General features: G+C 44.3%; 1 protein-coding gene across 1 annotated transcript; it reads left to right on the forward strand.

Annotated features, from left to right (window-relative positions):
• The first annotated feature begins 5,724 nt into the window (after positions 1 to 5,724).
• nej (CREB binding protein nejire) lies at positions 5,725 to 25,101 on the forward strand. The gene is made up of 13 exons (XM_086970268.1): positions 5,725 to 5,795; positions 7,570 to 9,175; positions 10,281 to 10,628; positions 13,223 to 13,433; positions 14,818 to 15,101; positions 15,785 to 16,608; positions 16,809 to 17,747; positions 18,052 to 18,750; positions 19,461 to 20,309; positions 20,606 to 20,840; positions 21,053 to 22,988; positions 23,294 to 24,041; positions 24,409 to 25,101. The coding sequence occupies exons 2-13, from the start codon at positions 9,106 to 9,108 to the stop codon at positions 25,099 to 25,101; spliced, it is 7,836 nt and encodes a 2,611-aa protein (XP_086826394.1). The 5' UTR covers positions 5,725 to 5,795; positions 7,570 to 9,105.
• The last annotated feature ends 168 nt before the right edge of the window (positions 25,102 to 25,269 follow it).

Consider the following 25,269-nt stretch of genomic DNA (forward strand, 5'->3'; position numbering starts at 1 on the left):
TCAGATGTTTTCCTTTCTTTATATTCTACACAGTAATAAGACCTGACCATATAGGCCTTGCTATTCTTTAATGTCTGTATGTATTCACTGACCTCGTTAAAGCTGAATAAGACGTCAACGAAGCCTAGCAGAAATGTAACCATTCTGTTTCCATTTCTTGGGCATCAGGGGCTCAAAGTGAACCCGACAGGTCAGAAAGAAAGGAAACAACCGTAAAACATGTGCAGTCAGACACCTTTTAGCCCCGTTCGCGTGCATCGTTGTTCTTTTCGAAGGGTGGAAATTTTTTGTTTGTTTTAGAGCGCCAACAACTTCTCCCCGTGATAGGTCAGTGGGTAACGCATTTGTATGCTCTTCTTAGGGACATGTTCTGGTTAGGTTCGAATCCGGGCATAGATATACTGCGTTTCGCACTAAGAGCCAGACGTCTGAAGAAAAGCCTTGGCGATACCGGGCGTAAAACTGAAAATACCAAGAGTGTGGTAACAGTCTTGTCTAAAACAATGCAATAGGTAACACGATTGAAAACTAATGTCTAAGGAGGAATTTCTATTGTCGTAGCGTATGTGATAAGACCACGGCTCTATATATATATATATATATATATATATATATATATATATATATAGGTAAAAGAACTAAGAGGCTGGCTGACGTTTTCGCAGAATTCGGATACAGGGCTTTTAAGAAGGAAAACGACACATATGATTTCTCACGAAGGTATCTTGGTTGATCCCTTAAGAAGACCGAATTGTCCACCAATAGGCGTACAGGTAACACGCAAATATTAGGTTAACCTGGGAGATTATCCTTCGGTACAATAGTAATAATATTAATCTGTGCAGGCGACCATTGTCTTTGATGTGAATCTTGTTTATACCTTTGGCAAACATATCAATTGTTTGAGGTTTTTATTTGACGTTCCGAAGTTAGTGTACTTGATGATGATAAAGCTAATGTTGCTGGAGGCAACCATAGCTCGAAACACATAGATTATTTATAGCATTTGAAAGTCCAGAAAAAAGTCAGTAAAAAAAAAAGTGGCTCAATACAAATTCTGCAGCACAGATGGCAAACCACAAAAGTCGCAAGTCAGCTGGCGGTCGTGTTAATATTAGTTGAACTGTTCATCAAAACTATATATTGCAAGCAAATCGCAACCTAAAGATATTCATAACATAATAGGTGCTAATAGGCACACGCAACGAGTATTTTATGGCTGGTCGTGCTTGCACTGTCGGAAAGCCCTAGCGAAGCCGAAGGACTAAGGTGCACATCGACTGCATTAGGATAATTCCTAGTCCTTTGTCTAATACGGCGTGTAGAGGCAAAATCGATATAAGAATATCCTAACAATAGTAGTTCTTCTCCTACATTTATCTTTATTAATATTTGTAACACCTGCGTATTTTGCAGTGGCTGTTATTAAACTTAGTCAGATCCCATGCTTATCCCATGGATGATTAAGCAATAAACGGTTCAAACTATTTAGAAGACAAAAAAAAACCATAGAACCAATACGACATTTGCAACGCATGTTCGCTTTGTTGAAAGCCTAACAACTCGCTCGAGTAATTATGATTTAGTTCCAAAGGTTGGTATGGTCCATGATGATTTCAAGCACTATTTTCAACAATTCATATTTTCATTGTGTCTGACATCCTATATACCCGTATGCGTGCAATATTTTCATACATGACACTTGGCTTGCACAGGATGTCCAGATGCGTGCCCGTAATTATGCGTAATTATTTTTCGAGGCTGAATTTTCAATAGGATACGAAATTACCAACATACATTCAATCATTGTTACCATCACAACATCAGGATTATAAGTTAAATTATCTGATACGAAAACTAAACTAATCCTGCCTGATGGAAAGCTTACCACCAAATTAAGCATCTGCAAGTTCGCTACATAATTAATAGCAAGTAATTTTATTTATGTCTCTCCTTTTGTTAGTCGCTTACAAGAACCGTCTCAATATAAGCTCCGTTACGTTTTTCCTTCCGTCACTAGGAAAATACTCATAAAACAGAGCTCTGCCCGTGCCGGTGCTCGAGATGGAGAAGTTTCAAATATTAGTCTCGAATGTCAGCCTTTGTATCCATGTGCTCAGATTTATCTGTTATTTATCTGTGTCCATTTTTATATTTTAAATGACCATCTGTGGTGTTACAAAAAGAATTTTGAACATTTGTGGCACTCCTAGTGTGACGATATTGAATATATGATTCTTTTTGAGGGGATAAAATTATCGCATCGTTCATTGGGTCTTTTTTGTACAGTAATTCTTAATAATTTAATTAAATTTTAATTAATAATTTTCAATAAATTTTGTATCAGTTAATTTATTTTTCATGGCATTGTTGTCAGGCGGTGGACTAACATTCTTTATTCAATAAATAACTCGGAGAACATACATATTTAAGAATGCTATATTGTTATTGTTTTTGGTTAGGTATGAAAAGAGCTGTTAAATGCAATGGCTGCTAAAGTTTTGCTCTAATTACATTTCAAAATTTGTACGGCCAGGCATCGGCCTAAGAACAGCAATATGCGGCAGATTACTCAAAAACAATTACTGTTACCAAAGTAAGCATAAACATATTTTATACCTCTATTTTGAAGATCGATCGGCATAGGTCTTAAACTAGCTTTGCATTGAAAAAAACCCATCATCTGAAAAGCGATTTTGGAAAGGTCTGACATCGGTAGGCTCAAAGCGTACCGACTGATACAGTACGCTTTTTCTAAGTGCTATCGTCTTAGAAATCTCCACCAGATTTTTTCTACGAAGAGGATGTTTAAAATCCGTATTTCCTTTATAGACTTTGAATTCTTCGTAGTACTGCACTCCTGAGCAAGCATTTAAGTTTCAAATTAGTTACAGTAATACTATAAGGCTTTCAAGAATTGCTAATGCTAAGTGTGCCTGGTTCGTAAAATACGTCGAAACTATTAGGGTTTGTAAAAATTCTCACATAAATGCATAAAGTTTAAATATTTCTGAAGCACATGAAATTTTCATTTTTGTTATTTGGCAAAGCCACTAAGCATTATGAGCTGATCCTATATTTACCATCTATAACGTTAGTCATCTTAAGCTTTCCTCGTTATATTTAAGATGATACACCAAGAGCAAGCTTATTAATTTACTTAATTTTAGTGACCTTGCAAAAAAATGAAGTTGATTTATTTCCCACTTTAAGCACCCCATCTATTCCTTCATCTGGGAGTTCATATAAATACAATGGCTGTACCACCAACCAGTGTCTTCCCTACTCGATCGTTAAACAGACGCATAACACTACCTATAGCTAGGACCTTTCTGCTCATGATTACGTTTTTTACGTTTAGCCAATTAAATTATTGCGGTGTATTCGGGGAATAAGTACACATGGAATTATTTTATGCTGAAAATACCCGTCGGAAAACAACAGAAAACTTTATATGGCTTAGTTTCTCATACAGCTATTTAGGGCTGATTTTGTTATCCTTTCGAAGTTTTACTGTTTTTATGGGCATTAACCCTTTTTCTATCTAAATGTATTCTTTTACGGACTTCTAGCAACAGTAAAAGAATACATTTAGCAACAGTTGCCAGTGACACTGATTCCTTGCTCTACAATAAATCGACGCACTATTTTACTTGTAATTAGACAGAAGAGCGATTTCTAACACGTCTTTTCTATACAGTAACGTTAGAGCCGCGCAGCGGTAACGTATCTACTAAATAATCTACATAACACTGTTACTACTTGTTACGACTCACTGGTGATCTATTCCATCCACCTTTCTGTTGTATAGCACAACTGAGGCTCAGGCACCTAACTTAATATAGATACTTGCTTTAGATTCAATTTGTATTTTAAATAATCGTTTCACTGATCACTCTATTCACGGCTCAGTTACTTAATTTCTAATATGTTCTTTTCCCTGTGTTCGACAGCCTGGGCCCCCGTATCTGTCCAATTATATACGTCGATAATCTAATGGCTTTTTTCGTTACGGGTTATACGTCCAACTGAATGGAATTTTGCGGTTGAATAACGTTTTTTTGCACTAATAAAATTCACTTTTACATTACATGACGTTGATAAGTATTTGTCAATCATACTTTCGACTATATACGTACGTTTATATTTCTACGTCATTAATATTTGAGGCGAACAATTATTAGTAAGTTTACAACCTGTATGGTAAAGGCATGATGCCATTAGTTTAGCATTTCCATTGACTTTCAGTTTCCTTACGTTATCAATCCACTAATACCGTTATAAACGTTTACTTTTTTATACCCATATATTTTATTTGCGCTATTAAGTAATGTTTAATATTTTTAAATATATTGGCCCAGACGACGTACTCAAGATACGAACAACTGAGAAATAAATTAAAATATAAGATTAAAAGAAATACCCACATTAGTTGTGGAGAGAAGATACAATTTACATCACTACCTAGATAGGTGGCTAGTTTCAGAAGTATATTCCTTTCAGAAGTATATTTTTTTCCTAAAATTATCCAATATCAATTCTATTCTATATAATTGTAAGTTAAATAAATAAAGATGGTGGTAAGGTGGTAAAATAAATATAGATTAACTACTGAAGTTTAGGATTAAAAATCAATAAACCACTTAGTCGATCTATTGTCATATCATCTAAGCCCTCAACAGGTTGTTATCAAATATTAACTGATTTCCTCCAACTGTGAACTGTTGAACCTAAAAGTGAACTGTTGCTGTAGTCAAAAACAGAACAGTAAAAGATATATCACCTTAAGTAGACTTAATAAAGCTATTATCTTTTTTTTTCAAATTCGTTTCCATTAAAAACGAACCCGATTATACATCTAGCTACATTGACTAAGCGCTGTGTAATTTGTTCTTGCATAATTATTGGTTATAACTTACAGCGTCCTCATTACTGTGTTGCTAAACGCTCTCTCTTATTGCTCGATGGCGCAATTTTTCGTTTGTTTTCCACCTAATCCATGGTGAGCGACTCTCGTATATGTTTCGATATTGCTCTTATTCTTGCGATTTTCGATTCATTTTTATTTGCACGTACTTCACGTGCTTACTTGGCTCGGTATTTTTGCGCGCTACAACTATCTGCGCGTATCCGGCCCCCATGCACGCGCTGCTGCGTGCAAGTCCATCCACATATTATCCGCCTGCTTCTCGCCGTTCCTCTTCCATCACACACTCCACCTGTGCTCTGCTCTGCTCTGTTCTCACTGCGTGCTCGCCACGGCTTCCCTCACCCATTCCTGCCTCCGCTACGGCTGGCGACCCAGTTTTAACGCAAACATTCTCAAACAGCGACTGCAACCAAATGAAAAATTCCCTATGAGCTAATTACCTTCGAAAAACTATCGAAGTAACAAAATGCTCTAACGCGGTGGCAACTCACGACTCTAATTAGTCATTTCTCCTCGCTCCAATTCAAAAATAGCGCGCCAGCCGAGCACTGGAGTCCACTTCTCACTATAACTACCTCATAATTGTCGCGAATTTCATGCGTGTTTCTCGATGCAGACCCACCAGGGGCGTCAACTCGATCCTAATACGGGCCGCCCGCGTGTCCACGGGCCACAAAATCACCGTATTAGACATTGAGTCCTCTGGAGTGAGCGCCCTTAGACTCCGAAGTGGCGCTTCCGCTGATCACGTGACCCCCAACAGCCAATCAGCACCGCTGTCAACCAGCACAGCCGCCATCTTTGAGCAAGTCGCTGTGTTCAATGTTAGTGCTACGCTCTGCAGCTTCAAATCAACGTCGAAATGGCAGGTTTTTTCATGAAATATCCGAAAATCGCTGACTAGAACAACCCCAACGGAGGCGGTGGACCACTTGCGGCCGAACAAGCCGAGATCCGAGCGTCCCTAGGCCACTTTGGCCCCCGCTGCTATTTGTTGTGCTGCTGGCTGCCCGTGGAGCTTGTAGGCTGCAAGTGCCGAGGATATGACCGGTGTGTTTCAGGCCGTTTGGCTCACCGTGTGAGGGACAAATCGGTCCCAAATCGGCGGGAGGTGATCATCCAAGTCCGATTGAGGTGAGCCGAGGCCGTATTTCGGCTGAACGCCGAAGCGATGTCTATCCCTAACATTCACTGTTGTGTTTTGTGCGGCAGAATGAATAGGTCCGAACCGACCGTCGACCGTGATCACGGTTGCTCTATTAGTGGCTGGTTGCTTGTTGGACAGGCTATTGCCTGGCCGACAGTGGGCTGTAACATACAGCCGCAGCAACAGTGCTGTACTGCTGACATAGGACGGCATTTGGGCATCTGATGCCTCCTGCACAGTTTTCGTAGCCTACACTAGCGACAGTTCGTCCCGCGACGGCGACGACTGGCCAACTGTCCCCTGAATCGTGTGAGGTTAGCCAAACCTCCAAAATCGTCGTGTTTCGTTTCTCTGGCGTATCTGTCTATCCACCATTTGGGTGTCTGTCTTGGCACTGGTACAAGGCAATAATAGCGGACTGCTGGTGCGGGTGATGTTGCGGAGACGGCCTACGGCTGTTAGTGTTGATGGTACTGAGCACCAGCAGCAGAAGCAGTATCAACGCTACTGCTGCTTTTCGTACTGCGAGAGATGGATGCCGAGCGGCCGAGTTTACGGAGATCCGTAAAACGCGTTGTTCTAGCGCCGCCGCCGCCGTCGTCGTCGTTGCATTTGCGGTTTTTCAGTAGCGGCAACTGCGGCGGTGGTAGCGATTGGTGGCGGTGGTGGTAACGGCGAGCGAGCATCGAGATTCTGTGGGGGAGACATGCCCAGAGTTTTGTTGTCTGGCCCCGTGTTGTCTCGGTGTCTTTCGTCCTGGGCTAGAAAGAAAACTTTGGCGATTTTGACTCACTGTGACCAATCGTCGCAGTTTAAGTGTGCGTTCAATTTGATGGCGCCCGACTCTTCCGTTTATCATTGGTATCAGCTTGTGTATCGCCGCCAGTCAGGTGGTAATTGCCGTGTTGATACTTGCTGTTAAAGATAGAATAATGTAATGGTCTCAGTAGGTGTCATCGCAAGGATCACAACAGCACCGTTTGCTCGTGCTGTGTTGTCTACCTGCCAGATCATAGTACTGATCCAAACAACAATAACAACAGCAATTATCACAAATGCTGTCGCTTGCTAGCCACCATTCGATTAAGTTTCGGGCATCCATCTCTTCCTAGATGTGACTGTATACGTGAGTGAGCGCCGCAATCATTAGCGTACACTGCTTCGTGCGTCGCGCTGAATATGTTTCAGCGAACGAATGCTGTGTTTGTTTATTTGTTTGTTGTTTATCTGTTTGTGTGTGATCCTACCCGTGTGTAGTAGCCACTCTCAACAACAATGTACTAATGAGACGATGCTCAGGACGACGTAAATTATGAGAAAATTTGTTTTCCAGGGGAGGGGGCGGCTTCGTAAGCTAGCTATGTGCAGTGTTACTCACCGTTCGAGCTTTCTATACACTATCTAATGTGTCTAATATTGTTATGTTGTGTATGGCGTCTTTCTTTCGACGTGTGTGTATGTGTGTGTGTCTCTGTGTGCGTTTCAATTTCAGGTGTGATAGCGACATGGCCCGGAGTGAAGCAGAAGTTTGCAGCAGCAGAACAACTAACAGCGACGACGGCATTCACAGCAGCAGCAGCATCATCGCCACTAACACCAACAGCAGCGAGGGTCGTATAAGCTGAACGTTAACGTAGCCGAGTGACCAGCGGCGAGCGAAGAAGATCGAAGTCGAATGAAGGAAGAAGACGCTCGCTTGCGCTCATAGTGAACAAGCGCCGAAAGAGAGCAAGTCAAATCAACTTAGCCAGGCTACGAAGAAGTCAATAAAATCGAATATCGTTACTAATCATCGTACATTGTACAATACCGTATGTCGTGCATTGCTGTGTCGGGGGAGTCTTCGCGCTGGGCTCAAGTTGTGCGTGATAGCCTTCGGGTCCATGTGTGACTGGATGCCCTCGGTCTAGCTAGTGTGCAAACCACACGCACGAACGCAGGCAAATCCAGTAGCGGTCCTGCTCTCACCTCCATTACTGTTCTCTTTATGCGCCTGACGGAGTTCTCACTGTTTTGCAAGTGAGTGCAAAAAGCCCAACTCAAGAAAACAAAAGAACAAGCCCTAAACTAATCTCAACAATTTCAACATCGATTTGGCTTAAATATTCATTCGTTCGTTTGTGTAGCTACTAACGATAAGGAGCACAGTTCCCTTAAGGACTCCGTTAGGCGGGCAGGCTGTGACGACGGGCAACAAACAGCTCTGCGGTGGGGTGCTGTTGTACTGGTGTTTGTATCGTGACGTACTGCGACGCACAGCGGCCCACTGCCAGCTACTGACAATAATAATCATAATATTAACGCTTGTGCCTAGTTAGTGATTTGTGTATTGTGCAAGGTGGACAAAGCAGCGGCAATAGCATCAACAGCTACACCTGCAGCTGCTTCGACACGGACAGTTGCGACTGCAATCCAATAACAGTAACACTACTAAAATAGCCGGATAGCCGTACAATAATAAAAATAATAATTATAATAGTAAAGCAAAATCAACGGTCGACTGTTGAAAACCAGAACTGCATCAATCACAAGAACTCGAATGGTGATTGAGTAAAGTGCGCCAAGTGTTCCCATTCAGCTAAAGACAGCGGACAGACAGGAAAATAAAGAAACTTTGACTGCCAGCCAGCTCATCAACCCGGCAATCTTCGCTTTTTGCGATCCCTCGATTGTTGTTATCGTCTGATGCTCATCCCGTTGGTATCTTCAATCGCATTATATCCATAAATCTTCCAATAGTGGCTGACTTTATTCAACCCCTTCCTTCCTCCGCCGTGGAATTTGTACGCTGTCTATGTGACTGTTCGTCCCGCGTCCGTCTCTAAGATGCAGGATGCCGTCCGTGACACACACGCAGCAGCAGCAGTAGTGATCCATTCGAGTCTCTACAACGGTAGCCCGCTCGCCAGGGCCCGGAGGGCCTCGGCGCGATAGAGAAGCGGTCAGAGGACGCGCCGTGAAGACGCGCGAGGCTTTGGGAGGGGTTGCTGATACAGGCCAGCGCAGCCTCCCCGCACCCTCCGCAAGCATGGCCGACCACCTTGTGGATGCCGGGCCTCCGACCAAGAGGCCCAAGGTCTCCGACCCGACAATGGGAGGTTAGTATTACGTGACGAAACGTGTTACTCTTGAAGGAAATTTTGTAAGGGATACACGACGAGTGTTTGTTTTGTAAGTTTAGCCAGCATAGCCAGAGTGATGATGGTGTTATTACTGCGAAAAGGGAACAAAAGGAATAGAAACATAGGTCCAAGTCACATATAATGCTGATACGGGTATCCGCTGTGGGTTTTGTCTTGTGGGTCCCAGTCGTTGCCTGCGCGTATTTTGTGTGTTTATGCGTATGTTAAACACAGCATTACTCCCTGCTAATTTCATTAGCATCAAGTGAATAGTGTGTAAACTCACCGCAGTATTGTGTGCGCGTTCCAAATGGTTCACTTAGTTTTCAGCCGTTTCTTGTTAAAAAGGCTACTTCTTTTTCGTAGAGATATTAGGCCTTCGAAACATAGATACGAAGGAGGGTAAAGAAGAAGTGAGCATTACTGAGTTCGGATATTTTATTAAACACTATAATGTTGAAATAAGAGTAAGATGGCCAAGTATGTGATGACTGTGATCTAAGCTCATGCTTAGAGGAAAAAAAAGCTCATGCTTGAATATAAGTTCCAATACTGACAGGTCTCTACTTAATAAAAAAGTAACTGAATCAAACGGGGTTACTATGGGTTTTTCACTGAGCTGAAGTTAAACACCATCAACTGTAAAGTATGGTTCGGATTTAGTAAAAAAGCGCTAGTTGCGGTCTTTTAAAGATTCATAAAGACTTATTATAATATTGGTGTTAGCTATAAGTGTTGGCGATATACAATATAATTAATAGAATCTAAGATCTGCTAGGAGACGTATCAATTCATTGTAATCATCCGTTTAGTTAATGGGTATACAAGATTCACGTTCATCATTATATTGAAAAATGTATTGATTACTTAAAAACGAAATTCGTGTTTGATGTTTTTAAAATCGACATACTAGTGCTAAACGGTGTGGGAAAATTGTATAGGGAAAGAAGCAGAAAAATAAGGATTCCTAAAATGTCAAAATATGATAAAAATTAATTGATTGCCACATTGTGGTTATACCAAGCAGGTGCATTGTTTTACGTGTTTTTCTTTTTAACCGTGTTGCTTTCTCATCTTGCAGACTTCAATGCGCTTCTCGACCTCGAAGCGGAGTTGCCCGAAGAGTTGATGACTGGTACCGGCGGGGGTCTGGGTCATCAAAATGGCGCGCAGAACGGGTTACCTCCGGGTGGCCAGATGGCCAATGGTGCAGGCCCGGTTGACCCGAACGGCGGTCAGGTTGGAGTGGGCCCGGTACAGCAAGGCACTGGGGTACCAAATCCACAGCTTTCTCAGATGCTTGGCCAGCCGCCCGTACCTCAACAACCCCAGCAACCTCCGCCGTCCAACGTTATTCAACAGCATCAGCACCTATCGCAATTGCTGCAGAATAAGCCACCCCAGAACACGGTTGTCAACACTTCACTGGGTACGTATCCAGCAAATCAGCCCTCGTCTAGCAGTTCTTTCTTTCGGGGTTAGGATATCTTATGCTTATTAAAAATGTTATAAGGAATATTTCAAGGACATACCGTGTCATTCGCTCACATATTCACTGTTCATGTTTGTTGGCATACTGTATTCGATATAATTGTAAAAATGTATCTTTTTTAACACTTATGCCTTATTTGTGTTTAGTTCAATCTGTACGTAGGAGATGGAACCAAGCTTTCCTTAATAACGTGTTGCACATTACTAAATGTAATTCTTATCATTTTTTTATCATCGTTTTTATTTATGTCAAAGACTACAAATTGATCAATATACATACATATTTAAGGGTTGATGATGAACCTCTAGACTAAGTGAGTTAGTAAGGTATTCACGTGTATAGCGCTAAGCCTCTCAGAGTGTTCCAAACTGATTACTATTATATAATATATTTATATTTAGTATGGTGAAGTTTTATTAATTCGGGGTAATAATTAGCTCAAGGATAATGTTGCATCCTTAGATTAAGTAGTAAGGTATTACGCCTATTTCACGTCAGATCTATAGCACATTGCGTACTAAGCCAAGAATAATTAGTAATAATTAGTAACACTAAATATAATAATTTTAGTTTGTTAAAATTGCACTCCAAATTTACGGTCTTATTAGTATGTTTCCGTTTTATAGAGGTTTCACTTTAATAATAATAATGTAGATCAGTTAAGAGTTGTATTGGCTTCGTATTTTTTACGAACATTTTGGGACATTTTCTTAGCTTTTTTATTCCACCTCTTGTGGTCCTCTTCAACCTGCCAGTTTCCATATTCGAACTTCTTGCACCGATAGGACACTTGCTGCAGTTGTTCGATCATTACTACTCCTGACGGTGGTGTGACCTCCATATTAGTCAGGTTATAAAACCGATCTGATATTGGAAATAATAAACAAGGCGGCGGATCGGAGCGTTAATTAAAGTGCTCCGAATAGACTTTCGTCGTTCTATGTTCAGTATATACGAACGTTAGACTGCATCGCATCACGATGTCTGCAAACAAAAGTAATTCGGCGCTGAACTTTGTCAAATAGAAGATCATAATTCTCACTAGCCTCTACATTGAATCTGTACGGTCAACAATTGATGTACTTAGTCTTTCTCAGTCGCATCTCTACCAGAATTCGGATGAGTTTCCAACAATGGTTATCTAGGTGCAAAGTTTTTTGAAGAACCATATAGGGATATGTTACTTCGAATTATACCGTTATAATTGACTTGGACGACTCCGAACCCTGAAAATCGCGTGTTAGCGATTACATTCGGAGCAGTTAATAAGTTAAGCATTTGAATTATTTAGAAAATTCTGTGTCACAGTAAGTACCGTGCATACTGATCATAGTTAATCGGACACAAACGCCCCTTCTGGGTACCTATCCCAGGTCTCTTGAAGTAAACGTAACATGTGCTAAAATCGATTTTTGTCGGTTCCGAGGTTAGCCACAGAACTCTTTCAACACGAAACTACCTCGATCATTGAATTATCTAATGATTTGCTCGATTGCTAATTAGTATATAAAATTGATGATCAATATTTCAGTAAGTAGTGTATGGACTGGACATGAGGTTTAATAAAAAGTTATAAGGCGTCCAACTGTAGATTGTACGTTTCGTCGCCTTTGTTTCATTGCCTTCAGATGCAAATTCTTTAACCGTAAATTTATCCGCGATTAGAAGTGTTGATTTACTGATCTTCTAGTTTTAGAGGATTCAGCGATTAACAATTATACAGCAATGCGATGCTGTGTGTATAAATAACGCTGCTATTGGCGTATGTTAATTGAAGAATAGTTATGGTCTGTTCTTCAGGTAAACATACGTGCTTTATTTGCATTTTCGGTCTATACCTTCGAAAGTGCCAAAAATCTCTTTGCTTTTGAAGGTTACACTAGCGACGAAAACGGTCATTGCTAAGGCCTTGAAAAATATTTAAGCAAGTAAACCTTATTGAAGCTGCGACAATTATGTCACATGAGGGCAGACTATACCTCGTGGAGGTCGAATAAAAATTTATTCAAGGTAAAGTCTGCAGAAGGCACCGACGTGATGTGGGAGAACCGGGTACGTCTGTGCATCCAGTACAAACGTACGCATGAGTATGAATTACCGATGTTTTCCTTAGACGCTTTGTATCATATAATATATAAAGTAGTCAAATGTCGTTCTTTGGCAACGGAAGACTTTAAACTAGTTGATCAAATGAAATTGGAAAATATAATATTAGAGGAACATTATTATCAATTATGACAGCGACCAACGTCTACGAAAAAAATGGACTCAGATGCAGTGGTTGCACTCACCCGTTCTACACCTTATCAGTGTTACCAAATCAGTAGGTACCTACTAGTTAGCAAGAAGTTCAAATGTAGCAATCCTGTGTTTATCATAATTAAATGAAAACTCTATTGTTATGACGGTAGCTATTCTTATTAAGAGAGCAACTATCGTTTCTTTTTATATCGGAAGTGCAGGTTTTTACTCGATTGCGTGTTTACGTAATTTCTCAAACTGCTAATCAAGTATTATTGACTGTATTACAGGGCAAATGTTATCTCAAGGGGTGAACAAAACGATATTAGTGAGCAACGGGCCAACAGGCGGAATGCGTGGACCAGGTCAGACCCTCGGAAATCGTTTCGGAGGACAGCCGCCGCATTACGGACCAGGTCTCATGTCAATCGCGCAACAAACGCCCATGCAGGCCCAACAACAACAACAACGACCAATTATGGTCCAGCAACAGCCTGCCAGGTAAAAACCATTTTTCGTTTCATGCTGGGAGCCAGCCGTCTAACGGAATGCCTAACAGCGATAACGGATGTAAAACTCGAAAGACAGAGATAAAAACCATTCAAGGCAGTCAGCTGAATTCAACAGAACCATAACTCTTTTCGAAAAGTGGACGTGCACGGAGTTTATAAAAACAGAGCTTAAAACGCTATCCTCCGCTATTCTTGAGCGTATCTTGTATCGTTTCTTTCACTATCACTTCAGAAAAAGTCTGCTAAACAAGAAGTGCCGGAATTTTGATAGGACACGCATAAGATAAACCAAATCTACCTTGTTGCTTTTAAAGCATATTTATTATAGCGAAATTGGCATCGTGTCCTCTGCTCTTTCCACTCTCTCCGTCCCTATCTTTCACTCTTGCCGTATTTCGATGTATAATTTTGCTAGCCGCGTTTCGCCTACGATGTCGTCTGCTGTGTGTTGTAAAACAAAAGGAGTGGGTTGCTAAATAGAGCCACAAGATGTGATGTTTTTGGTCAACCAATGTGCGATCATATGCTGGCTTGACTGTCAAACTGTGCCGTTTCGGTGTGATACTATCAACGAACTTAACGCTCTGTTGCGATTGGTGCGACTACTGATGAATGCTATTCAAGAATGTGGCAACTCATAGGTTTTTTATGTGACTCTTAAAACTAGATAAGTGTGTGTTTTCTGACACGTTCAGATTTCAAGCCAATTCAACTTGCCCTTCTTGACGGTTTTTTTGTTCTGTTATCCAGAGCATTTGTTGGTATTTATCGACGTTTCGAATTTACTGTAAATTACAGGGTAATGACGTACAGGTTGATTCGGTTGAATAGCATATTCTAACAGAACTATGACATTCAGTGAATTGTGCTTGTGCCGATAAAAAGTTAACTGACCGTATTCATGCGACGATTCTTTGCACGGTTGTTAAGACAAAATATTGTGTTGTATTAGAAATTAGTTTTAAATTAAGTCTTTACGGCGTTGAGGAACCGTAAAGGATATACAAGTTCAAGATGCGCTGTGTTGGATTTCATTATTCGCCGGAGCGTAAAAGACCCAGGTAACGTTCTTAATTGGTTTACAACAATTGAACTGCATAATGAGAATTTACAGTTCCGTGTTCAATCAATTGGGTCGGAGAAGCAGGTATAACAAAAATTAACTAAAAACTAGTATAAGTAGAGTTTCAAAAAAAAATGTTGGTCCGCATCTGTTTCTTGTATTTGCGCTATGCCGTCGCATACGTCATACTTCAAATTAACAACCTGAACCGATTTAATTGATTATCATTGACTCCTGAGGTAGCTGCACCTAAAGAACATTCATGGTCTAAACAAGAATGAGAACGCCGTTTGTTGTTAACAAATTTCAGGTATCAAATGATGAGCGATATACAAACAGGCCAGACAGGTCCTATGGGCAATCATATAATAAACCAGTCTGGGCAAGTCGGCCAAGTGAATCAAAATGTTGTAGGACATCAAGGTGTGCAAGGTGCCGTTGTGGGCGGGCCAATTTGTCCAGCAGGCCCTATGATGAATCAAGGTCCTATGAATCCTCAGCAGCAAGGACCACCTCAGAACCAAGGACCTAATGCACCCAGTCAACCGGGGCTACCGACTGGGATTAACGCGGCACCCATGAATGCGTCGCAAGGTACAGAACACTTGTTACTGTTATCGATTCTTGTTACATGTCAAAAAGTAAGTTAAAGCAATTTTTTTGCAAATACGGCAGTCAAACATATTTTTTATGGTACTTATCTTGGCACTAGTTTTGGGTTGAGCATTTTCGAGAGATTCGGTATTTGCTATAACAAATTTTAAATCTATGCTGCATAATCGCTATCGATGTTTGAGTTTTGTGTGCAACTGGAGACAATGCGCATGGATCAGGTAGAGATCGGTTAAAAAATTTTATACTCTGTAATTATAAGCTGGGAATCTTGTATACTTAGCTTAAACCTATTCGAGTCTTTCGCGACCCTTCTTTAAATGATCATGAGAGTACCATATGTCAAAATGGTGTTACATAAGTACCAATACAGTATAATCTACTTTAGCCTGCAGGGAAGGATAAGCTAGTTTGTTAACCAGGATGTCTCACTATACTTCAGTCACACTCTAGTAATTGTTTTTGTCTTTTCTAATACTTATATTGCGCATATTTTTTTACTTTTTACATATTGTTTATGCTATAAGCGTAATTATATATATATATAACAAACTATGCTTTGATAGAATCATTAAGCCAAAACTCGGGCTGACTATAAAGCTGTTGTTATTAACCTTTACCATTGTGGTTGGTTTCCCTTCCGTCGGATGTCTGGTGATCCGCAGGCGGACCAGGTGGCGCTTCTGGAAGCGGTAACGGTCCAGTCGTAGGACCGACGGCCGGAGGTCCAGGAGGACCCAGTGGACAGGGGCCAGGTCCTGGCGCAGGACAGGCGGCCGGTGATCCCGAAAAAAGAAAACTAATTCAGCAGCAGTTGGTGCTTTTGCTGCATGCACATAAATGCCAGAGGCGTGAGCACCAGAATGGCGCTATTCCCGGTGGTGCACAGCAAAGGCAATGCATGGTGCCACACTGCAGAACGATGAAGACTGTCCTCAACCACATGTCACAATGTATGGACGGAAGGGACTGCTCGGTAACGCATTGTACATCATCGCGCCAGATTATCTCCCACTGGAAGAACTGTACGCGCAACGATTGTCCGATTTGTCTTCCTCTCAAGCAGGCTGGAGATCGAAGGCAGGGTAACCAGCCGGGCCAGCAGGGCCAACAACAAGCCCCTTCTGGACAGGTGGGCCAAGGCCCCGGGCAGCTCATGCCGGGAGGTATACCAGGTCAACAGGGACCTCCACAGGGTCAGGGCGCACCGCAGCAAGGGGGTCCGAGCCAGCAGCCCAGTGGTCAGCCTGGCCTTGGTCAAAGCCAGGCTGGCCCGGGGGCTCCCAACAACATGACCGGACAGCAATCGGGTCCTATCGGCCCGCAGACCGGCGTACCCATTGGGCCAGGCGTACGGCAGCAAGCTCCGCAGAACTCAATACCTGGACCCCAGCAGCAACCACAGCAGAATTCGCAACAGGCGTCACCTGCCGATATGCAGCGGGCGTATGCTGCTCTTGGTCTACCATATGCTCCGTCACAAAACCAGGTAAGCGACTAAATCGCGCGCGCACATTTGATATATGTATGAACAGTGTTCTAAAAAACTTAAATTGCTCGATATGCGTCTATCCAAAGATCATATTTTCTCTTTGTTAAAATTTGTTTCCGAGTAAGGTTTGTTATTACGCATTTCTATATAACCATTTTCTTTCTTCTCATTGCCTCTTCCTTTTGATGTGCATTTAGGCGAGCCAAATCGTTGGTAGTATGGGGTCAGTTGGTCCGGGAAGCGGCATGGGGGGCGTAGGGGTAACACCAGGATCTCAGCCGGCGCCTAACCCAACCCCACCGCCATCTCACAGCCCCTTCATGGCGCCCGTGTCGCCAAATAGGATGAACAATCAGCAAGCTGGACAGCCGGGCGCCAAGGAGTGGCATAATTCAGTCACCCGTGACCTACGTCAGCATCTTGTGCAAAAGATCGTCCAGGCTATTTTTCCAACGCCAGACCCGAACGCTATGCAAGATCGTCGAATGGTAAATCTTGTCGCATACGCCAAGAAGGTTGAAGGAGATATGTACGATCAGGCGAATTCACGTGAAGAGTACTACCACCTTTTGGCCGAGAAGATTTACAAAATCCAAAAAGAACTCGAAGAGAAACGACAGAGACGGCGAGAGCAGCAACAACAACAGCAGCAACAACCTCAACAACAACAACAGCAACAACAGCAGCAGCAGCAGCAGCAGCAGCAACAACAACAACAACAACAACAGCAACAACAACAACAACAGCAGCAGCAGCAGCAGCAGCAGCAGCAACAACAACAACAACAAGGAATGCAGCCTGGCGGTCCCGTCGGGGCATCGGCGGCAGGACAAGCTCCTGGGCCGGGTCCTTCAATGCGAATGCCAGGACCACTTCCTGGTCCGCCACCCAGTCAACCACAGATTGGTTTACGCGGACAGCCACCCCCCAACGTCACTATCAACAATACGATGACTGGCCCACCCAGTTTTCAAGGCCAAGGCATGCCCCAGTCAGGAATGGGTCCTAATTCCAATTTCCTGAACAACCAACAGCCGCAAACTGGACCAGGACCTATGGGAGCACCGTCACATCAACCAGCTCAGACACAACAACAAATCAATGACTTCAACCAGCAACAAGCTCAATTCGAGCAGGTATGAAGATACCATCGAACCAAATAGCGGGCTTAGTGTTTATTAAGCTGTTCACAACTAAATCCGCAAAACTCTTTTGCTTCTTCTTTATCTTCACAGTATTCCAGGTGATTTACATAATTTTTATAAATGACGTATATTATCACTTAATCTCGTACGTATTCATTAAACCCAATTGATTGTTTTTTCTTTTTGTTTACATTTCTAAAATTAGAACAGCTAAGTAACTAAGCATTTCCTATTTTAGAATAATTGCTCGTTGGTATTAAGTAATTTTTTCCGATGGTCTGTTTTTTCTTGCCAGGTAATGAAGCAGCGCCAAATGCAGCAAAGTGGCGGTCCGGTGGTGGCCATGGCCAGTTCGCAAGGTGGTCCAGGAACGTTAGGTATTGGAGGGCCACTTGGCACGAACCAGCAGCAACAACAACAGCAACAGCAGTCGAACGGAGGTCAGAATAACGGCCAACTAACTGCGCAACCTGGTCATGGCCAGCCGGGGTCCGGGTCGACGATGGGCGGCGGTTCTGGTCTGATGCCGCCACGCACGGCGCTCGGCGGTGGCCTTATGAGCAGCCTACAGCAGCCACCAAATCAGCTGCCTGATGCCATATTGGCCACGGAGGAGCCGGCCGAGCTCGAGCCTAAGCCGGCCGTCGACTCCAACCTGCTGGCCAGTCAGCTATCCACAGGACTAAAACAGGCAAGTGCAGTCGGCCAGACCACATCGGGTGGTCCCTTGACGGGGGCGGCCACAGGGGCACAGCAGCCTCAACCGCCCGGTCCTAACCCAATGCCACTTCAGAGTGCGGGCAGCGGACCGGGCCCAGCGCCGCAGGCGCCTCCCCTCCCCGATAGTACAACTTCGGATAGGTTCCATGCAGCAGGTTCCGGGGCAACCCCAAACCCCCTCGCGCCCTCAGGGCCAGCCGTCGGTGCTACGCCGAGCCAGTTCACTAGTGCACAACACGGCTCGGAGGCTCCCACTAGTTCCCTAGGGTCATCGGTTAGTAGCAGCTACAATATACAGAAACAAACCAAAAACCAACTCCATGACAACACCGTATCATCCTTCTTTTCAAATATATATATATATATATATATATATATGTATATATATATATAAATATATATATATATATATATTATAGCCCGCCTTCTTGTTATCTTGTTGTTCGCGCGTCCTTTCTCTTTGCTATCTCTGTTTTTATAGTTCTCTCACAATTATTTTATAGAATTAAATTTCACGTCAGTGACGATTTTATGATGGACTGACTGAGTAGCAGTAGGCAACATTGAAAAAGATCAAACCGATTAGTTATCTGCACGATGAATGTACATAGATGTTACGTATTCTTCTTAACAATTCAGATTAATTTAATTATTATTAATGTGTTCTTTATTTTGGAATCATGGATGGCATGTGCAAAGTGTTACAAAAACTACTAATACTTTAAGTTCGTGTTGAGGGCGACCATCTGTGGGGTACGCGCCGCGAGCGCAAAAACGGTTATGGGAATGTTGTCACTAAAAGCTATTACAACAGTTATCAAAGAAACAAGATAGGTATGCATCTTGTGACGTAAAAGAAAGACAACATATATAGAAACATTTGCAAGATGTCGAAGTAAATGTGTATGTCTGATGTACTTGTATGCTGTATGGCGGTAGATTAGCGAGATGTTCATTAAGTATTTGCTATTACCCTTTTCTTAGGAGACTCAGCAGAACCAAAGTGGCCCAGCTGGAGGTGTTACATCGGTAGGGCCTCCGCCATCAGTAAACGCACCAGACAGTGTGCAAAGCATCAAACAGGAACCTCCCAGTTCAGTTCCTGATCATAACCCCGCCTCGGTCGGCGGTAAGGTTACTTCGGCCATCAAGCAGGAAGCTATGGACTTCGACAGTAAGCCTGCATCTGTAAAACAAGAGGCGCCAGGAAGCGTACAGAGTTCTCAGAGCGTTCAAGCCGAGATGAAGACTGAGAATGGAGATGTAAAAATAGAAGTGAAAGATGAGAAGCCGCCAAGTGTAGCGTCAAGTGAGACAGCAACGCCTAAACCAGCGGGCACCAAAGTGCCACGAAAGGCCTTTAAACCTGACGAGCTTCGGCAAGCGTTAATGCCGACACTAGAAAAGCTCTATCGACAGGACCCGGAGAGCTTACCATTCCGTCAGCCGGTGGACCCACAAGTGCTGCAGATCCCCGATTACTTCGACATCGTCAAGAAACCGATGGACCTTTCGACCATCAAGAGAAAATTGGATACTGGTCAATACAAAGATCCGTGGGAGTACTGTGACGACGTCTGGCTCATGTTCGACAACGCCTGGCTGTATAACCGCAAGACATCGCGTGTGTACAAGTACTGCACAAAGCTTGCAGAGGTGTTTGAGGCGGAGATCGATCCCGTCATGTCGTCATTGGGCTATTGCTGTGGCAGGAAGTACGTGTATCAGCCGCAAGTGCTCTGCTGCTTCGGAAAGCAGCTTTGTGCCATCCCCAGAGACACTAAGTATTTCAGCTACCAAAACCGTTATACATATTGCGCCAAATGCTTTGAGGTGAGTGTTTTTGTCCACGTTTCATGCAGAAAGGGGGCCTATAAGTTGAGGTACTTTGCCACTCAGGCAAATTGGAGCCAATAGGGAAAGTGAACTATTTTTCTGGTATAATAACTAAGTGTGTGCAAATAAAGCCATTCAGCTTATTTCTGGTTTAGTATAAATTGACTATATACTGTTAATCAAATAATAGTCCACCTGATCTTTTCTGAATACACTGAGATGTTTATATAGGATAGCCTACAGTATCAAATTGATTATGAACTTATTTTTTCAACGATGTTTCTTCTTTTCAGGAAATACCGGGAGAAACTGTAACAATATCAGATGACCCAACAGGTGCTAACCCACAGTGGCCTAGCCAAACGATTCCTAAAAAGCAGTTCGTTGAGATGAAGAATGATCATCTCGAGCTTGAACCTTTTGTCGAGTGTTCTGATTGCGGACGCAAACTTCACCAAGTTTGTGTTCTGCATTTCGGAAATATATGGCCAGAAGGATTCACCTGCGATGGATGCCTCAAAGCTAAGGGTGAGACATATTTTCATAAATGAAGTTCTCCTAGAAAGCGACTTTTAGTAATCGAAAACATTGTAAAGTGAACCATTTTCTTCTGCGAGTGCACACTGCTTTCTAGTTGTAATTTACCCGCAGTTGTCTATTTGCTATGGCTACATATCACCATCTATCATACATCATTTGTGGTCTGCTCGTCTCGGTTGTTTCTCTTCGTTGTATTACAGGATCGAAGCGACGCGAAAACAAGTTCTGCGCAAAGCGACTGCCGACGTGCAAGTTGTCCAATTTTCTCGAAAACAGGGTCAACACCTACTTGAAGAAGAAGAACTCGGGCGCGGGCGAGGTGTTCATTCGCGTCGTGGCCGTCTCGGACAAGATGGTGGAGGTTAAGCCTGGCATGAAATCCCGCTTCGTTGATACCGGAGTGTGGCCAGAGACTTTTCCATACCGCGCGAAGTGTATGTTCGCTTTTGAGGACATCGACGGCGCGGACACCTGTTTCTTCGGAATGCATGTGCAGGAGTACGGCCATGAGGCGCGCGCGCCCAACACCCGGAGAGTGTACATTGCGTACCTCGACTCTGTGCACTTCTTCAGACCCAAGCAGTATCGGACGGCAGTATACCATGAAATATTATTAGGCTATCTGGAATATGTCAAGCAACTAGGCTATGTTATGGCCCATATTTGGGCGTGCCCTCCGAGCGAGGGAGACGATTATATTTTCCATTGCCATCCTACGGAGCAAAAGATACCCAAGCCAAAGCGGCTACAAGATTGGTACAAGAAAATGTTGGACAAAGCAATCATCGAGAGAATCGTCATCGAATACAAAGATATCCATAAGCAGGCGCTAGAAGACAACCTCAAGTCGGCGAGCGAACTGCCCTATTTTGAAGGAGATTTCTGGCCAAATGTGCTGGAGGACTCGATTAAAGAGCTGGACCAAGAAGAGGAGGAGCGGCGCAAGCAGGAAGCACTGGCAGCAGATGCGTCATGTGAAGCCGACGAAGCTGATGGACCTGATGATCCCGCGAATCCGGGCAAGAAGAAGGCCCAGAAAAACCGCAAGAGTAAAAACCAGCAACGGAAAAACAACAAGAAGAGCAATTCGGCTCACGGTGGTAATGATCTCACCGGAAAGGTGTTTGCCACAATGGACAAACACAAGGAAAACTTCTTTACGATACGGTTACATTCAGCTCAGGCTGCCGCGAGCCTACCACCCATCAATGATCCCGATCCGTTAATGTCATGTGAGCTTATGGATGGCCGAGATGCGTTCCTAACGCTAGCTCGCGAGAAACATTATGAGTTTTCATCGTACCGTCGGTGTCGTTACAGCTCGATGGCTATGTTGTACGAGCTACATAACCAGAACAAGGACTCGTTCGTGTACACGTGTAACAGCTGCAAAGCCAACGTCGAAACACGTTACCATTGTACCGTGTGCGACGACTTCGATCTCTGTGTACCGTGTTACAAAAAGGATGGCCACCCTCACAAGATGGAACGGTTAGGTCTCGATCTCGACGACGGTTCAGGCGGCAGTGACTCGTCGAGTGTGTCCGGAACCGCCAATCCCCAGGATCGACGCCAGTCGATTCAGCGTTGTATCGCATCGCTGGTGCACGCATGCCAGTGCCGCAATGCCAACTGCTGCCAGCCGTCGTGCCAGAGGATGAAAAGGGTCGTCACGCACGCGAAATCATGTAAGCGAAAGACCAATAATGGCTGCCATATTTGCAAGCAGCTTATAGCGCTATGCGTATATCATGCCAAGCACTGCCAGGAGGCGAAATGTTTGGTTCCATATTGTCCCAACATCAAAGCAAAACTTCGTCAGACTCAGTTGGAACAACGGGTGCTGCAGGCCCAAATCCTTAATCGGCGCATTGCCGCGATGCAAAATCGCGTTATGTCGAGCACAGCCAGTTCGACGGCAGCCAACATGACCGGCGTCAGCTCCGCCTCGGCCGGCGGTGCCTGCTCGTCCGCACCTGCCGCGCAACCCACGCAACCGTCACCCGCGCCAAGTCCGTTAGGCGGTGGCACTATGAGCGGCCTACCAGGCGGCGGGATGTCACAAGGAAAACCAGGAAGCGGACCGTCACCGGGCGTCATGCAAGCTCTACAACATGTCCAGGCATCCGTGGCACGGTAAGCGTTATAAAAATTACGGATAATGCTTAGAATACTGAATTTTGTAGCACATCATTGAGACCTATATGTTCTTGTTATTACATTTGATACACCACTGTGCGACACAATGGGGTGATTTTTATAAAGTGAGTAACAGGTGCATGCATTAATCGATCAACAACTTCATCAACGTAGTTCGCGCAGCGAACCTCTGGCAGTGCCTCATCTCAAATATGTCAGTATGACAGTTTTTTGTTTAAGGTGTAGAGGTGCATTAGCGCATGTAAATAGCCATGTTTATGATTTATTTTTCACCGTTACAGACAAACTAGCCAAGCGGGTCATATGATGCAAGGAGGAGGTCAGTACGGAGGCGCAAACAACGGCGGCTCGATGGGCCCTGGAGGTGGTGTAACAGGCGTGGGAGGAGGTGGTAAGCCCATGGGCGGTGTAGGTGGCCAACAAATGGGGGCGCCCGGCGGCCCTCAGATGTCCGCTGGGCCCGGTGGACCGATGCAGCCGCAGCAACAACAGCAGCAGCCGCAGCGGCCCATGAACCCGGGCACGATGGGCCAACAGCGCTGGGAGTCGCCGCCACCCGGCTACCAACAGGGCAGTCAACAGCAAATGGTGTCACAGCAGCAACAAATGGGCCAGCCGGGGCCGGGCCAACAGCAGCAGCAGCAGCAACCACAACAGCAGCAAATGACCGGTCCCTCAAATCAGCCCCAGATGGGTCAGATGGACCATGGAGGGCCCCAGCCCGTAGGTATGGGTCAGCAGCCCATGGGGGGCCTCGGTGGCCAGCCAGGCATGGGCCAACAACCCGGCATGGGTCAAGGTCGTGGACCGGTGGCCATGGGACCTCCTCGTGGCGGCCAAGCTATGAACCCACTTCAACAGCTTATTCAAACCCTTAAGAGCCCATCTAGCCCACAGCAACAGCAACAGGTACTGTCCATTCTCCGAGCGAACCCGCAGCTGATGGCTGCCTTTATCAGACGCCAGCAAAATCATCAACAGAGTCAACAGCAGCAACAGCAGCAGCAACAACAACAACAAAATCCGCAGGTACGTTACGGTGTTAGAGAGGTGACAAATGGTAACAGTTGTCGTTGTTGTTATTGAAGTATTACTGTTATAAAGTTAATACTATGGTGCTGAATACAGTTGTATTAAATGCGCTAGCGAAGCAAGCTGGTGATACTGAAAAAGTTGTTCGCGATCATATTAAAGGCTCTGCTATAATTATATATTGCTTGTAAACAGCTTGTGGGGAGCTTCCGTGAGAAGTTAACAGCTGATTGAGGTGTATATACATAATACATATAAATATGTACATTTACATTTTTTAAACCATCGAATTAATAATAAAATTATTTCGTGATGTTATGATATTATTACATCACGTTTATTTTTTTCTATTCTTCTCTGGCAGGGTCAACAAGCAGGCGCTGGACAGCCGCAGATGGGCCAGGGCGTCGGTGCGGTAGGGGTGAACCCCCAGCAAGGTGGTATGGTTCCAGGCGCACCCCAGGTAGGCGGTCAACAGCAGCAACAGCAGCAACAACAACAGCAACAACAGCAATGGGGCTACCAACGGCCGCAGATGGGCCCTGGCCAGCAACAGCAGCAAATGATGCAACAGCAACGGTTTCCCGGACCTGGCCCCCAGCAGGTCATGTATCAACAAAGAGTTGGAGGACCTCAACAGCAGCGTGTATATCATCAGGGCCACCAACAGTTTCAGCAGTCATTAACAGGCTATCCGGGTCAGAATCAACAGGCTATGGGCTCACCAATGGGCGCGCCGATGATCAATTCGCCACCGCCAAACATGGTCACCCGAAGTCCACAGCCACAGCCAAGCCCACGACCATCACCTTCGCCGCGCGGCGGTTACGTAGGCGGCGGCGGCGGAATGGGCGGAGGCGGTGGACCAGATGACGCCCTAATGGGCGGTCACATGGGCGCCCACATGGGTCAGCAGCCAGGGCCATCCGACCAGGGTATGGCTGGCCACGCCACACATATGGAAACCGACCAAATGGCGGCAGCTATGCAACAACAGCAACAGCAGCAGCAGCAACAACAACAGCAGCTCACTCCGCAGGAACAGCTTACATTTTGAACTATTGCACGCGAGAACTTTTGACAGTATAGTGCTTCAAGTTTTTTGTCGGACAATTACAGCGACGCGACTCTCATATACGATACAATTGATTTTCCCATATCTGAATAGCGAAAACGGATCTTTATGTTTCATTTGGTCTACATGTGTCTTATCAATGGAGATCGT

Source organism: Varroa jacobsoni, unplaced genomic scaffold, assembly GCF_002532875.2.
Source record: "Varroa jacobsoni isolate VJ856 unplaced genomic scaffold, vjacob_1.0 scaffold_919, whole genome shotgun sequence".
Lineage (NCBI taxonomy): Eukaryota > Metazoa > Arthropoda > Arachnida > Mesostigmata > Varroidae > Varroa > Varroa jacobsoni.